General features: G+C 39.6%; 2 protein-coding genes across 3 annotated transcripts in view; one reads left to right on the top strand and one right to left on the bottom strand.

Moving 5' to 3' along the window:
• The window catches only part of NDUFAF2 (NADH:ubiquinone oxidoreductase complex assembly factor 2), a 64,599-nt gene extending 61,325 nt beyond the window's left edge, over positions 1 to 3,274 (top strand). For both annotated transcript variants that reach the window (XM_062600059.1, XM_062600060.1), the window contains exon 4: positions 1,844 to 3,274. In XM_062600059.1, the coding sequence (XP_062456043.1) occupies positions 1,844 to 2,101 (258 nt within the window). In that variant the 3' untranslated portion in view covers positions 2,102 to 3,274. The remainder of the gene's footprint in view (positions 1 to 1,843) is intronic.
• Positions 3,275 to 4,456: 1,182 nt separating this feature from the next.
• Positions 4,457 to 5,766, bottom strand: SMIM15 (small integral membrane protein 15). The gene is made up of 2 exons (XM_062600061.1): positions 5,516 to 5,766; positions 4,457 to 5,057 (listed from the first exon to the last, which is right to left on the bottom strand). Exon 2 carries the CDS (start codon positions 5,028 to 5,030, stop codon positions 4,806 to 4,808), a length of 225 nt encoding a protein of 74 aa, XP_062456045.1. The 5' UTR covers positions 5,031 to 5,057; positions 5,516 to 5,766; the 3' UTR covers positions 4,457 to 4,805.
• Between the last annotated feature and the right edge of the window lie 10,857 nt (positions 5,767 to 16,623).

The following is a 16,623-nucleotide window of genomic DNA, read 5'->3' as shown; positions in this document are numbered from 1 at the left end:
TGTTCTGTATATCTGTGAATTTAAATATAGAGGCAATTATAAATGAAGAAAAAGATAATTTTCATGATGCTTATGAGCTTTACTTTAAATACTTTTTAGTATGTTCTTAAATGTTATACATGCTTATTATGTCAACTCATGCTGATATTGCATGTATTTTAATACGTTCCCTAAAATAATTCCACAGTCGTCTGCTCAGTACACCAGAGAGGTATACTGGTCTAGTTTTTCCCTATCTCTGACATGTATTTGTAACCTGGAGATAGCTGTCCAGCCTTTTTATGTATCACGATTCTAAATGTGGGTACCAGCAGCTCCCTCACAACATGGTGTTGGTCAAAACTCAGTTGTATTTGGGTTCAAAGTATTAAAAAAAGTTCGTATCACTTTTCTTCTTTTCCTTCTAATAATCTTCAATATCTGCCCCTCCTAAAGCATAGAGATACTTTATTAGCTCTATCTGCAGTATCTTTCCACTAGGAAACATAGGCTAACAGATGAAGGACAAACCTCTGTATTTTTTGTGGCTTTTTTTTTCTTTTATTTGTATTTACTTTGGGAGTTCTTTGTGTTTTCCTCTAAGCAAGATAGCAGGGTCTACTAATAGCTGTTTTTCTGCTATTCCAGCAGGCAAGTCAGTATTTGCACTTGTTTCAATTCACAGCCTCAGTATTTCTCTGTGGAAGTGGCCAAATTGCACTTCACTAGGTCATCTTTATTAGTAAATTCCAGGTAAACCTGTACCCAACTGTATTTCAATACAGAGTTTCATTAAGTAGAGTTAGCAATTTGTAGAAGCCCACTCTGAATACAGATCATAGTTTCTTTTCCTTTGGCTTTCCCATAGAAACATGTATCAGACAGTTGTTTCAGTTTAGCAGGGATAAAGGTAAATCTCCATCCTCTGCTGGGTCGCTTTTGTTTGAATTTCTTTTGTTTATACAGAGGCAATAGGCATGACTATATACCCTTTATAAATGCTTTACAATTATTTAGCTAATATGCATAGTAGATACTTAAGAGTTAACATACAGCTAGCCTAAACATTAATATGCTTAGCATCCTCATGGTGGACACCTGATGGCTGCTGGCCAGACAGTCACCAGTTGAGGATTTGTTGGCCTCCCTTGCTTCTTGGAACATACTGGTCCTTGCCCTTCCCAAGTTGTCCTCTGAATCTTTGGGTTTTGTGTGTGTGGTGTTTTTTTTTTTTTTTTTTCCCTTTCCCCTTGGAGTTTTATACCCTTTTTGATAGTGTTTTTTTCTCTTCAGTTACTGGTACAATCTCTGTAATTTTGGCTTTAATGGCTTTTTATTATTTATTTTGCATGCCTCTGGCTTATGTATGGTCTTACAGCTCAAGTGTTGCTTTTTTTTTCAGTAAAGCAGAGCCAAGGTTGCACACCTGTGCTGCCCAAAACTGGGCCCCTGGTCATGGTTATCTAAACTCATGGGTATAGTGAGTTATAGGGTATAAATAGCAGAAAATTCTACATGGAAAACAATGTAAAATGTAACCTGATCTTTAATGCACTTTCATATGTGACAATAACTGTATTTAATCATTTTTCCCTTTTGATCCAATAGAATAGTGAAACTGGGACACCACAGTGCAGTTTTGTTTTGACAGTATGATCAGAACATTAAGAGCATTTTAAACTAGGGCTAAAATTGAAGCTGTACAAAACCAGTTTATCTTGCATTATTTATTTTACCTGCTTACCTTAAAACATGGAGTGTAAAGTCAAGAAAAACAAGAATTGCTTGTTTTATTCTAATATTGTACATTGCATTTATTTCCATTTTATCTAATTATCTTTTTCTACTGTGTTTCTTTTATTAGGAGATTCTCAAGAATGAAAATTATAGAGAAGAAATGAAACAGAAAATCAGAGATGTATCTGAAAAGGACAAGCTCCTTCAGGCCAAGGAGTATAAGGAGGGACTTGTTGCTGAACCAGTTCATACTCATGTTAAGGGCCATGCATCAGCCCCTTACTATGGAAAGAAAGAGCCTTCACAAGATCCAACAAGCACTGCAAATACTTTTCAGCCAGGTTCCTGGATGCCACCAGGCAGCAGTAGCAGTCATAATAAATAATTGTAATGTACAGGTATTGCCAGTGGATAAATATTTTAATAGACAATATAAACAATCACTATATATATATATACACCTGTGTGTACAATAAAATAATATTAAAGCTATGTTTATTTTTGCAGAATTGTTAAAAAAAAAAAAAAAAAAGCTTAATTACGACAAACCACTTAAAAAAATGTTTGGATTTAGTGAAAGAGAGGATATAATACTAATGAAAAAGTTTTTTTTTAAAACAGTTGCTGTTTTTCAGTTATTCTTTAAATCACTTTGTTAGAGGCTTTCTAGCTAAATGAATAGCTTTCTTAAAATAATTATTTTTGACTTTTTTCTTGAAGACATAATTGTACTTTTGATATAATGAGTTTTAGTTGATTAATACACTTAACTTAGGCTTTTGGTCAATATAGTTCTTTGTTTAGAATTCCTGTTAATTCCCTCCACGGTGCCACTGTATCAAAGCTGTTAGCTTTTCTCTGGTAATTGGATGGTCAAGTTGATCTCATTAACAGGAAATACCTTAACACTACAGTGACTATGCTTGTCAGTAAATTTAGGGACATAGTCTTGTAACTTACGCTAATGGAGGAGTCAACTTTTTCGATTATTTACTAGCCAGACAACAGTAAGCAGAAAATACAGTCAGAGTTAAACCATATATAAGTACTGTAATAGGGTTTAGAAGCACTTAGTAAAGCTAATGAAAAGTAATGAAAGTGTTCTTTTTGGCACAAGAGCCTGTCAGTTACTTCCAAAAGGAGTACACTTGCTCTTTTCCTTTCTCAGCCATAGAGAGTTGTGCCACCTACCAAAGAAGCTAAAATCTCACTTTTAGTCTAAGGATTAATTAGCTTTTATTTCTGAGTGATTGCGAGGACTTTTAAACATTTTTTGTTAGATATATTTTGGCTAAAGTTTATATATACACAGATTATTTGCTTAGAGATGATGCTTGAGAATTTCAAATCAGAAAAAAAACCACACATTTTTTGAAAAAGTATCAAATTTATTTATGCAGTGTAATCAGTTCTGTTCCCTGTGTTTTAAGTCATGTAGATATCAAAGGTAACAACATTCAAAGATAAACACTGGAGATTAATTGTGTATCATAAAATTTGTAAATATTACATTCTAATAATGCTTGCTTTGACCAATAAAATTGGAAAAGGATCAAAAGTTAGTGCCTGCATATAAATATTTCATATTTATCTCTTATTTCCGTTAAACTACCTGCTTTGAATCCTGCTAGTATCAATCACTGCTGTAGGTCTTCTCATTTGAACAATACATCTCTGTCCTTTTTTTTAAACAAATAATGAATGAAGGACTAGATACTGGAAAGCCTAACTATATGCTGCTGTTTAGAGACAGGCTGAGTCTGACAGCCTAATGACTGCCTCCTTATAACTGGACTAATAAAAATGAAGCTTTGAAAAAAAATCCTAATTTCTGTTGGAAATTAATTTCAATTAAGGTTATATGACTTTTGCATATTTACGACACAAACCAAGTTTGGACATTCTTATAATGCCAACTTTTTGCAGCCTGGAAAGCAGCAGAGTTCCAAGAGCAATGAGAACCCCTCAACCCTCCACCCCCCACCCCTCCCCACCAAACTCAGAAGATCTGAAATCACATGTAGCTAGAAGGTTAGCAAGTAAGAGGGATTATCACCAACGTGAATGTCCTCATCATATACTGTTCCATAACCATCTTTTATAGGCCACTAATACACAGGACACTAAGCAAAGTAGGTCTTTGGTCCGACCCCATTTATGGCTGTTCTTTCAGGCATAAGAAGTTTCTGAAGACAGAAACAGGTTATAGCTAGAGTGTTCAGGTGATAATTAAAGAAAACAATAACAAAAATGTAGTAGCATATTCTGTTGGATATGAATTGCCTGAGACATTTTAAGGTGTCAAGAACAACCCCCAGCTTCCTGGAGTTTGGAGTGAATCTAAAAAAATATTGTTGATGGCTGGTAGCTCAGGAAACAGAAAAAAATCAAAGTTTAGTTTCTTTGTGCAGACAAACCTCACCATGAAATAAGCTACAACAGCCTCTGTGGGAGCAAAGGTCATCATTACTGAATCTGTGTGAATGTCTTTACTTCATCTGGGGCCATATAAAGTGTCCTTAAAGGAAAATCGGTAAGATATGCTAGCAAACTACAAGGATCTGTAGCTATTTTCTCACCACAGGTATGCCACAGGTATGCCAAAACTTGCCTTTTTGTAATCCAGTTTACCATGAATTACAAGCACAATATGGACTACTGCTGCAGAAAGTTTCTACAGTAGTTGAAACAGAGTGGGTTGCCATGCTAGGCACCAGAGATCACAGCATTAAGGAGTCAGTTTACATTTTCCCATGATTTAATTGACACATTTAAGATAACTGTTAAGTCATAGCTCAGTTAAGAAAGAAATATTTACCCCCACCCAGCAGATTCATTTTTGAATTTAACATGCAAATTTAGAAAAAGCAACCTGCATTAGAACACAAGTAGTAGAAAAAATGGGTGTATCAAGTGTTGTTTTAACACAAACCATTTCAGCAGAAATAATCTCTAAGTAGTTAAATTTCATACTTCAAGAATCATACAGGATCAAGTATCAAAGGAAGGTTACAACAGAACAGATATTGTACAGCAGTGCTTCATTTAAAAAAGTTGATTCTTCACACAAGGAAGGCTTTTTTGCTCATTTAATCCTTCTTTGTTCGTTTGGCTTTTGCAATATTTTCCTGGCGTTTCTGTTTCTTCTTTTGCTCTCGCTCCCTGGCCTCAATCATTTTTGCAAGTTTCCAGGACAGTGCTGCACTAATTATGAACAAGGGTGTAAGGGCCAAGATCACTGTAGTAAGAAAGCCATAGGGGTCCTTTGCAGCCCACTCCACGATGTATTCAGCCCAAGCCTTAATATCAAGCATCTCTTCTGTTTTTCTATTGGGGAAACCCTACATAATAAAAGAAATAATTCAACTTCTGAGTATTCAGAAAAGTAAGAGCACATATACATGGCAATTACTATTTTAATATAAACCATCATTGTTCGTTATTGAAAGACAAGCTGTTTTTTACTAGAAGGTAATGTATGAGTGTCCTACGAATGTACAGCCGATGCTTCACTGAATTACAGTGTTTACAGAGTAATTAGGCATTTCACCCAACCCAGCTCCAGCGACTACGAAGAAAAAGCTATTCCATGGGGGGCAAGGGTGGCGGGAAGAGGGGGGGGGAGCTGCAGCTCTGTCAGGGGAGACGACGACGAACCGCAGCAGCGACCTGCCCGCGCCGGCGCGAGCCGCCTCTCCCCGCCCAGCCGAACGGCCAAGTCCCCTCCCCCCCCCGCGCGGCCCGCCGCGACCGTTACGGGCGGCGCGCGCCGCTCCCAACGGCCGCGCGCGGCCATCACCTGCGGCGGCAGCGGGCGCCGCCTCGGGCATCCCCCGGGCGCGGCGGGCGAGCGACGGGCGGTACCGAGCCCCCCGCGGAGACGAGACACGGGCGTGAGGCGGAGCGCGACCTCCACCCGGCACAGGTAGGCGGCCCTCGGGGCGGGGGGACCGGGCCGCCTCCCCTCGCTCGCCGGCCGCCTCGGCCGCCCCCCGCGGTACCGCTGGCCTCGAGGGCGCCGGCCGCACCACCGGAAGCAGGAAGGCAGGCGCCGCTCCTCCCATGCCCTCTGTCCTCCGAGGAGACAGAGTTCCCCCGCCCAGCCTGGCTAGAGCGGCCGCGCCGGCCGGCCGTGCCAGAGCGGCCCGTCCTTCCGTCACGGGCGGCGGCGGCGGCGCGCGCCCCCTGGCGGCGCTCGCGGGCCGCGGGGCGGGGCGGGGCCGGGTGCGCGGCGCTCGCGCGGTGCTGCCGCCGCGGGAGCGGGCTCGGAGCGCGGGCGGCGGAGCTGTGGGCGCGCCGTGGCCCGCCGGGGCCCGCGCCCCGGAGCGGGTGCGCTGCGCACGGAGCGGTGTCGCCGGGCCGCCGCGTCTGCCTCGCCGCCGCCACAGGGCTCCTCCGGCGCAGCGGGCCGTCGGGAGGCAGAGGGTGGGCGCCGCTCCTGCCCGGAGAGGATCCCGGAGGTATCTCCCGCAGCCTGGGCGAAATCCTGGCGCGGCAGCGTCCGGCCGCGCTGCCCCTCGCGGTTCCGGGTGTAGAAGTGCTGCGCGATAGCTGCGTGCTGCTGTCGGAGCTGTAGTGGCTGCTCCGCGCCGCGGAACTGGCCTCGGCAGAAGTGCTCGGCTGGCTCAGCAAAAGCTGCGTGGCTGTTACAGCGCCCGACTTTCTGTGCTGAAAATTCAGGGTCTGAGTTTCTGCTTTATGCATGTTGCACCAAGGTTTTACCTCTTCCTCTGTGTACACACACACGCTTACGTGAATAAGAAATGTTAATAAAATTTCCAAAGCAAATGTAAGTACAGGATTAATGTATTAGCTTGGTACATGAGAAACTCTTGCAGCTGCTGAAAATGTATTGGTCGATTCAGGAGTTCTCTTCTTTGCAGCGTAACAGCAAATACCGTAAGGCCACACAGCTTTTGTATGTCTGTTTTCTATCTCATTAATATTTATATTATTCAAAGGGCAGCAGGCAGGCAAATAGGAAACATTTTACCAAAGGAGAGAGTCAGTGGCAAGAAATCTGACTGTTTTAAGATGCTTTAGATTGAATATGTGCTCAGTGCAGTTCTGTGTTATGCACAAATTTTTATTATAGGCTAGTTGTGCATTCTTATCTAAAAAATAAATAATGATAAGTGTTCAGGCTGTACCTATAGCATTTGTAAAAAACATTGTACGTGTGTAGGATATGGGTCCCTGCCTGATTTGTAAATTGCAGATGTTAGCAGGCTATAACAATGAATCTAAATTTATGGGAGCATAGATATTATTTCTGAGATATTGTATTTATTAATATCATTACAATATATTTTTGCATCCTGTGTTGCCAGGTTAAAAGCAGAAAGGCTATTATATAAATATAGTATATTTATGGTAAGATTGCCTATTAGGCTAGAAGGGACACAGATGTTGATGCTTGGATGTCAAATTCAGGTACCTATGCCAAAATATGCACTGGCTCAGTCAACAGCTATATACGTGCTACTTAGTGTCACTGCCTTTAGATATAGTGCAAAATTAATTTCCAGTTCCACTCTTTCCCCTAGTAGTAATAGTCATTTATCTGTCTGTCTCCTTGCTTTTATTGATTTAAAGAGAAACGTTCCTGATTCATTGAGACAGGGAAGAAATAAATAGTAGGGATATTTTATTTGCTTTTCTAAGAAAACAGATCTCAGTAATTACCTTTTCTGTGTGTCCTTCTCCCCCTAATAACTTTTGAAGTTGTTGGCCAGTTATATAGGCAAAGGACTAGAGGTTTCATACATAATAATCTCCTTTAAGTTTTGTAAAATAGGTAGATAGGTAAAGAAGAGAGACACAGGCTAGAACTGAAAGCTGCAGTTCATCCGTGTTAGGAAATAAGAGATGTTATGAAAGTACCACTGGATGAGAAAGCTTAGTTTGGGGCTTACACTCTACTGAATTCAGAAAATTCAACCACAAGGCCACAGGAGATCAGGCTACTTATTTTGCTTTTGCAGATTACTCAATTGTTATCCATTAAGTACTCACAGAGAACAGAAATTCTAGAGAGTTCACTACCACTTGAACAAAGCAGCACAACTATTCACACACTATAAAATACTTTAAAAGACCACATTAAGCGTATGTTCATGTTCACTATCCCTTTGGCAGTTAACAGTTACTTTGTAAATCTGCACTTTAACATCTCTTCTAGAATTCATTTAAATGACTCTGTTCTGTTAATTTATAGGTACACATACACACATATATGTATGAAGAAATATACATTTTTTTTTAATCCAGAGACATACTTACTTTTGTGTTTGTCAGTCACAAGGTGATGAGCTACAGGCTTCAAGAGCCTAAGAAGCAGCAGGAAAGGATACACTAATGAAAGATCATATCATTTGAAGTGTGATTTGAAAGTTACTGTTTGCTGATTCATACAAAGCATCATAATGTTTCAGCTAGATGACATTCCAGACATACTCAGGATGGAAGTAAGCTTTTCAGTAACTACATGACCTCAGTGATAACAGCTACAAAACTGCCATCAAAATATCACACAATAGGAATTTATGAACCATCAACTTTGTTAAAACTACATCACTAGTTAATTTATAAAATTATATGTGTGTGTGTGTGTGCGTATGTGTACACATATATATGAGCAGCATTAAAAGCTCCATTCAGATGGAATTTAATGAGAACATGCTGGAGGGGACAAGCCATTGTCACACTTCCAGAGGGGGAGTTGCAGAGAAATGGAAGTGTCACTGCATGACACTCAAAAATCCAGCAACAGTGAAGTAAAATACAGTGCAGAGAAATGTGCTGAGAATGTAATATAGGCATAGAAAATGGAGGAGTTACTGGCGTGAAAGCAAAGGATTTCTTAGTCCAACAATCACTGAAGAGTCTCTGAGTGTCTTGAGTAGGTATGATAAAGAAACTTTGGGTAAATGTATTCACATTGGTGGCATGTGTTCATACGTATCAGTGGTCCAGAATCATTTTGAAAAACCTGCTAGATATTTCACTCAGGGTAAATCTCTTAACTGGTCTTGTATCATTTGTAAGTTCTGAGGATAAACCAGTTCCTTTAAGCTACGTTTTTCTACACAGCATAAATTCTCCAATCTTTATATATACTTCCCATTAATAATTTCCTGGGCAGTCTATTCCACCTGCTGAATGTTCTTGGTTTTGGGAGAGAAAGGTGCAATTCGTGTGCCATTGCACAACGGTAGGGTTTTTTTCTTTCTTTTCTTTCTTTTTTGAAGATACATGAAAATTAAACTCAACTATTGTTTTTTTTCCTATAAAAAGCCTATAAAACCTCTGAGCTGTGAAAGCTTTATTGGCATTTTCTTGACCACACACGATACATCCACAGTATGTGCAAACCAGTAAACTTTCTTTTTCATACAGCTTTACTTGAGCCAACAAAACTCCTTTGTACCACTGGAGATAAAGCATTCTTTTTTCTGCTACAAATCTTTATTTAAAAATGTTGGTGTGTTATGTCGAAGATGATCTGCAGTACATCTTTATTCTGTAAACTGCATGAACAGTCCTGTACCTTTGTACTTTGGCTGCCATTCAATGAAACTAGGCCTGAGTATTCAAGAAGAAAGTAGTCAAAATCATTAATAATACTGCTGCTGTACTTTATTCACTTCCAAACATCTTTATAAATTGTTCTGATACTACATACTTTAGAGAATATGTTGGGACAACGCATGACACACAGGCCAAGCAACATGCTACAAATTTTTGTATTTTAAAAAGTGATAAAACAAAAAAAATGTATATCTAGCACTAGATTAAAGAATGATCAAGTGCTTCCATGTTCTAGGGGGACTCATTTATGTAATAGCATTGTTTTTATTACCCTTAAAATGATTGATATAATTGAGGAACTGATGTGTGTCAAGCCTTACTCCATCCTTCATTTGTCCCTATTTTGGGTGTCTGTTGCAGTTCAAAAAGAAAAAAGTAATTATCAAAGGTATAAATGGAAGCTGTATTATAAATATAGATCTTTTCTTCTCCTAAATCACTACTGCATTCTGATATAGCCATGATTGAAATGAGGATTAGCTGGCTTATGGATTTATTGGGGTTATTTTGAAGGGAAGGAGAGAAAAAATTCAGTATCAATTCTGCTTTATAAATTGACAGAGCTTTTCAAAGAGGCAGTGCAGTCTAGCAGTCCAAGTAACAAACTGAGAATCTTGAGCTCCTATACCAGTTGTGACACTGGGCAAGGACACATTTTAAAAATCTTAGGCATCTCCACAGAAGTCTGTTCTGCTGGGAACAGTGGAGAAAGTCAGTGGAAAAAGATCGGTACCTCTAAGCAGTGACTCAGGCCCTCCAGGACGTGAATCACCCTCTGGAGCTGCCTGTTTCCTCTCGCGGACCGTAGAGGGCACTAAGGATCGCGGATAATGTTCCTAATTTAACTCCTCAGTTCAATGCCAAACTGAAGTGCAAGGAACCCAGACCTACCAACATATCTTTGGATGAATCAACTCCATGTTCTTATGCATTTGTAGGCGATCATATTTATTCACTTTCTTAAAATATTTTGAAGTTGTTGGATAAAAGAAGCAGTGCAGTATGACTATTAGTGTAATTTTTAGGATTCAGATCCATTTTTCTTGATTTTATAGGAACTTGAATTCAATATTCATTTTGTGCCTATTATAAGGCCGTATGCTGGTAATGGCTCTGAACACAAACTTCTCATATTCGAGGAGGTGGATGTGGTTCAAATACTACTTTTTCTATTTGTGATCTGACCTCATTTTCTATTACAAAGCTAACTAGAAGTTGGTATACCTAGAGGGTGACTAGTTGTCTCAGAAAGCTGTGTATGAGCAAGTGCATTTCATGGCTGCCTCAGTAAAGAAGCCAAAGATGAGGAGACTGAATGACCTGCAAGTCTTAAATGAAGTGCTTTTTAGAACTTAACTGATTGATGTACATGCTAAGAAATGTAGCCTGCTCTGTATGTACTACATACACTTTGAGAAGAACTAGAGAACCACAGCCACACTTCTATCTACTCCATTACATTTCATAAAATAAAGCTGAGCATAGTTATTATTTGTGTTTGTTTTCCCAAGAGCAATAGGAAATAGTGATTCTGCTTCGCTAGGAGTTACGTTGTCTCTTATTGGATCTGAACAGCTGTCACAGGATGGTGCCTGCTTGAACCTGTCTACTTGAATCACTATATTCTGCATATGGTGTAAAACTGAGGTCTTTATACTTGCAGTGATAATAATTGTACTATGAAGTGTTTCAGTGCTCTGAAGAGTTCATAACATAATCAAGAAACATCTCTTGGTGCTCTCACAGATGTTCTAGTGTCCTTGCTAAATTCTAGTTCAAGTAACCACTTTCTCCTGAACAAAATTTCCTTTTCCCAGCTACAGTGATTTTCATTTCCCTTACAGAGAGTACAACAAGGATGCCAGGGGATCCAGAGTAAAAGTGAAGTCCATTTCTATATACTTATTGAGTCAGGACTGTTCTTATAACAAAGGACCCATATCGTAATTTGTTCTTAGGCAGCCAGACCTATACGCTCTGGTGCAGTTTTCCTGTGTGTCAGATGGCTAGCATTTTACTTCTGAACATGACAATGTCTTTTTGCTTATATGTATTCATAAACATTTTATAAATTGTTAGCTCCCTGCTGATGAAAGGCTATATAAATCTTCAGTGCCAATAATGAGTCCCCATTCCAGTATTAATTTAAGTTATGAAAGCAGCGTATATATGAGTCACTGAGATCAGAAAGACAGCCAGCATTGTTGGTTTGCCCTGCTGCACCCTGCTCTGTCTTACATGTAAGGAAAATGTCAATAGAAGTGGAAGTTTGTACCTTATTTGAATTCTTAGTCCTACAGAATGGAATGCTAGCAGTCTGTAGCATTGCGTGTACATCCCTGCCTTCTGCTTGGCGGGGAAGTCTTGTCTTTAACAAAACAGGAAATTCTGATGTGTTGTCTAGTTTGTGTACTAGAGTTAAAATAGGTAAAATGAAAAAAAAAACTCTTTAATTCATTCTTAGGAAAGCAGAATGATCAAATATAAAGGAATGTTATCAAGACTGGAATATCTAAACATCACCCAATCTTGACACTTCCGTGATCTGAAAGCCCTCAGCCTCAGGACCATGTGTTTAAATGATAGTGCATGTTCAAAAGACAATGAGAAAAAAAAAGTGATTCACTACTATGGAACTTGTACTTATTTCCTTCGGACTCAACTAATAGGAAATAATGTTCTTAGAAATGGCCTCACAACTGTGATATCTTACTGACCTAAATATACCTTTATCATAACAGCATTAGTCAGTTTTGCAAAACAAATAAATGTATGCTTTTGGAATTGAGACGTTAATGACATTCATATTAATCTGGGTAACAGTCAGCTTGCCTATCCTTGCCAATGTCCATTCCTAAATTTCAAACATATGGAGTATACACTTAGAACAGGCATCAATTGGCAAAACCAACCAACTAAAACTGTGTAACTTAGACTGTCACCAAATACTGTAGTGTATATCTGATTTATTTGAGGAGCAGCTTGGTAGCTAGTCTTACACAAACTTGAAAATTGGTGTCAGGATATTTTGTCCCTGCAAGAAAATGCGGTACTTCTTCCCTAACAGTTTCTTCATTCAGAGGCATACAACAGCAGTAGTTTTGAACTCTCATCAGACTTTCTTTCCTCTCAATAGTGGAAAGCCTTTATAGAAGAGATCAGATATATATTTTAAATGTGGAAATAGTCCCTCCTACATGCATGATCAAGAGCGCTACTCACAGAATTGACATCGGAATATATTCCATACCATCCAAAGGCCTATGATCGTGCTTGCAGGGAGCCAAGGGCAGGCTGCACTGCGAGGCAAGGTCAAGCCAGGAGGTTTGGTGAGCAGGTCAGGGTCAGAGTCAGGACCAGAGAGCTCAGACACAGACACACTGGTAAGAGTCTGAGGTTAAAAGCAGCTCTGGAGCAAAGGACCTTGCTTCCCACAGCTTTCTTTCACACCACTCTTTGCACACATCTCTCTGATTCAAGACCATATAACTGCCTGAAACCAGCACGGAGCTTAAGCCATAGGCATCTAAACCTCCGCAGGAGAGGCCTGCTTAGGCCTCTGACAAAGCTTGATGCGCCCTTGACTGCATATCTGTTTAGTCTGAATTAGACTCACTTTAGTTTCTAGAAAGAAATTTAAGATCCACACCTGTGATTTTGTGCATGGTCAGATGAGCTGTTCTGCCCATAGCTGATCGAAGTTAAGAAGCTGGTCCCCAGTGCTGCTTGCTAAGGTTTTTTGTCAGGGGCCACTGGCCATCTGGACCTGGGTTTGTGATTGTTCTGTAACAGTTCTGTCAAAATTATCTGGTTTAAAAACATCTGCTAAAATATATTCAAGATAAACTGTGTTTAAGATGTGTTTAAGAAAAACTTCAGTCATTTTAACAGAACTGGATTAGGGAAAAATTACATACACAGTGTATGCACTGGCAGATCTTTAGGGGAAGCAACCTCTTAATCCAAATTGGCTATGGCTAGATCAGGATGCCTAAAATATGTCATTACTTACTTGATGGTCTGAAAACCCTGCTTTTGGGAATTAAGACTGAAAGATGTCTTCTGAGGGAGTTAGGCTGATTACTAGCTATTATAGGCAACTCGGTCTTCTAAACCCTTTCATAAACTGATCAGATTCAATTTCTAAATTATTTTTTTGTTGGAGGGTTTGTGCAGAATTTCTTTATTCTGAAGGTTAGTAACATGTACATTTCTGATCTAAATAATAATAAATATTTTTTCTTATGCCAGCATTGCCTTGTAGCTTCAAAGAATCACAAAATCAGAACGGTTGAAGTTGGCAGGAACCTCTGCAGATGATTTGTTCCAACTCTCCTGTGCAAAGCAGGGACAACTAGAGCAGGCTGCCCAGGGCTGGGTCCAGTTTAATTGTCTCCAAGGCTGGAGACTCCACAAGCTCTCTGGGCAACCTCTTCCAGTGTTTGATCACCCTCATAGTACAAAAGCTTTTTCTTATGTCTAGGTGGAATTGCCTATGTTGCAATTTGTGCCCGGTGCCTCTTGTCCTGTCACTGGATACCAATGAGAAGAGTCTAGCTCTGTCTTCTTTGCTTCTCCTCATCAGGCATTTGTACACACTGGTTAGATCTCCCCGAGCCTTTTCTTCTCCAGGCTAAACAGTTCCAGCTTTTTCAGTCTCTCCTCATGAGAGATGCTCCAAGCCCTTAACTATCTTTGTGGCCCTTTGTTGGACTTGCTGCAGCATGTGCATGTCTCTCGTGTACTGGAGAGCCCAGAACTGCATACAGGGTTCCAGATGTGTCTCACCAGGGCTAAGTAGAGGGGAAGGATCACCTCCCTTGACCTGCTGGCGATGCTCTGCCTAATGCAGCGTGGGTTGGTGTTGGCCTTCTTTGCTGTGAGGGCACATTGCTGGCCCATGTTCAACTTTTTGTACACAAGCACCCCTATGTGCTTTTCTGCTAAGATGCTCTCCAGCTGGTTGGCCCCCAGCCTGTACTGGTGGGGGGGTTGTTTGTCCCAAGGTGCACGACTTCGCGTTTGCCCTTGTTGAATTTCACGAGGTTCTTCTCTGCTCCTTTCACCAGCCTGTTCAGGTCCTTCAGAATTCTTTTTTTTATCCTTGGCATTCCCTCCTCTGCCCCAGTGTAATTACAAGTAGAGTTGCTTGTTTTTACTGGGCACTTTTAGATTTTGCTTGTAAGCAAAGCGAAGGATGATACTTCCTGATCATCCTAGTAGCACTCTCTGCACCTCTGCGTCTCTTCCAGTTTTTAGTCCTTCATCCCTGTTCATGAATGACCAAATTATATTACTTTTTTCTTTCTATGTAATGTTATGCTATCCTTTGAAAGAGTAAATTTTCCAGCTTTTGTCATTTGCACATTCTTTGTTGTCAGGCTCATTAATAAAGATTAAAAAAGACAGATTCTTAAGATTAACCAGTCTCCCTAGGAACTTTTTTTGCTTTTATTTTTTAACATTAACTGTTGTCATCTACCAGTTCTTTACCCACAATAAGCCCTACTTCCTCTGATTTCCTTTGTGTACAGCATCTATTTTGTTTTAAAAACAGTGTCTTTTTATCAAAAACTGCATTGGATAATATATATCTTTCCTAAATCTCTGCTTTGTATCTCCCACTTTCCATTAAAAATGCTGTAAATTCTTAGAAGCTAAATAACTTGTGAAATAGAAAAGAAAAAGTGTGAATGACTGTTGGAAACTTTTAAAGAACATTTTACTAGATGCCCCAGAAGCCAAAAATTCAAGAACTGAAAAAACAGATGACACAAACTAAAAAATCCCATTTAGAGAAAAAATTAAAGGAGCTATTTCAAAAATAAAAAATATAAAGAAACAGAAAACTGAACATAATTCATATTGTAAATCAGAGGGTAGGAATTGTAGGAAAGTGGCAAAAAAAGTACGGAAGAGCTTATAGCCAGCAGAGTTAAAGATAATAACTATGAGTTTTGATTATATTCTATTCTAATAACAGGATTGGTCTGGGAATGGTTGAAGTGTTCAGTAAATATTTATCATATGCATCTGGAGAAGAGTCTTATTCGTGGCCTAATATGTGCATGCAATGTTTTATAAAAGGATAGCTCAGGTTTACATACCTCAGTAGGACTCTTTTCTGGGGAAAGAGAGATTCTATAAAAGAGACTGATTCAAAGAAATCTTGTGGCCAGGATTAAACAGGAGGTAGTGCAGATGGTCACAGTAGATGTCTTGTATTACATATTTAGTGAATATGCTATGAAATCATACCCAGTGATTCTAGTGGAAGTGAGGTGAATTGATGGTGGCATTTGAAGAAAAATTTTTCCTCCTATAGCTAGTTTTTATTTCAAATTAGACGATATAATTTTATCACTATTGCTTTTGAAACAATCAGTAGTATTTTACATTGCATAATGATCCCTCAGATTAAGGGAGAGGATGGTTTTGATATAGTGTTTCTCTTTATTTCCCAGCAATACTGTCTTTCATCTAGCTTGGATGATGAGATGAGTGTTCATGCTCTCTGTCACAGCTCTCTAAAGTGTTTTCTGTGTTATTTTACACATTATATTATGTTTACTGGAGAACACCAATGGCTTTGGTGTCCAATTTGAATGGAAGCATTTCAGAATGTGGTTGAAGAACACAGCTTCAGCTTAACCTTTGTATTATATGGATACTGAATTACCCTTCAACCTAATTTGATACCATGTTCTGGATTCTGAGACTTGCCAGTAAACTGTGATTAACAAACACACACCTGCACAGCTAGTACTATTTTTCTCTTTGAATTTTATATTCTTTTTCCCTCAAATTTACTGTTGAAAAGGGAAGCCTTTTTCTCCCTGTTCCCATCAGGCATACATTATAGGGGAAATCACAGCAATCTGTTTTCTCTAAGGAAAGCTTTCACTTCATCAAAAATATCAAGGAAATATTCCAAAAACAGAGGGCACACTTTTTCCTGCTCTGATTCAAAAACATTTTTCACATTAGTCACAGTCCTTTTCAAGGGAGGGAGAGGCAGAGGCGGGGGCCCCCTTTTTCATCCTTAAAACATCTTAAACTAAACGAGTATGTTTATACTCAGCCCCAAAGTTTAACTGCTCCGTGCTTGTTGTGTTTATTTAAATGGTCAAACATTTCCACTGGAAATTCTGCTCTCTCCATTTTAGAATGGAGAACAGAAAGATATACGAATTCTTGTGATTCCCACAAACTGCCCTAATAATTGCACTGCCCACTCCAGTAATGGAAAAAACAGCACAGACTACTTTGTTAGATGAAAGATATTTGTGACTCCTGTACTAGTTCTGCCCCGTTGAT

This window comes from Rhea pennata, chromosome Z, assembly GCF_028389875.1.
Source record: "Rhea pennata isolate bPtePen1 chromosome Z, bPtePen1.pri, whole genome shotgun sequence".
In the NCBI taxonomy this organism is placed as follows: Eukaryota; Metazoa; Chordata; class Aves; order Rheiformes; family Rheidae; genus Rhea; species Rhea pennata.
The sequence above is the reverse complement of the archived record's forward strand: the minus strand, read 5'-3'. Positions and strand labels throughout refer to the sequence as shown.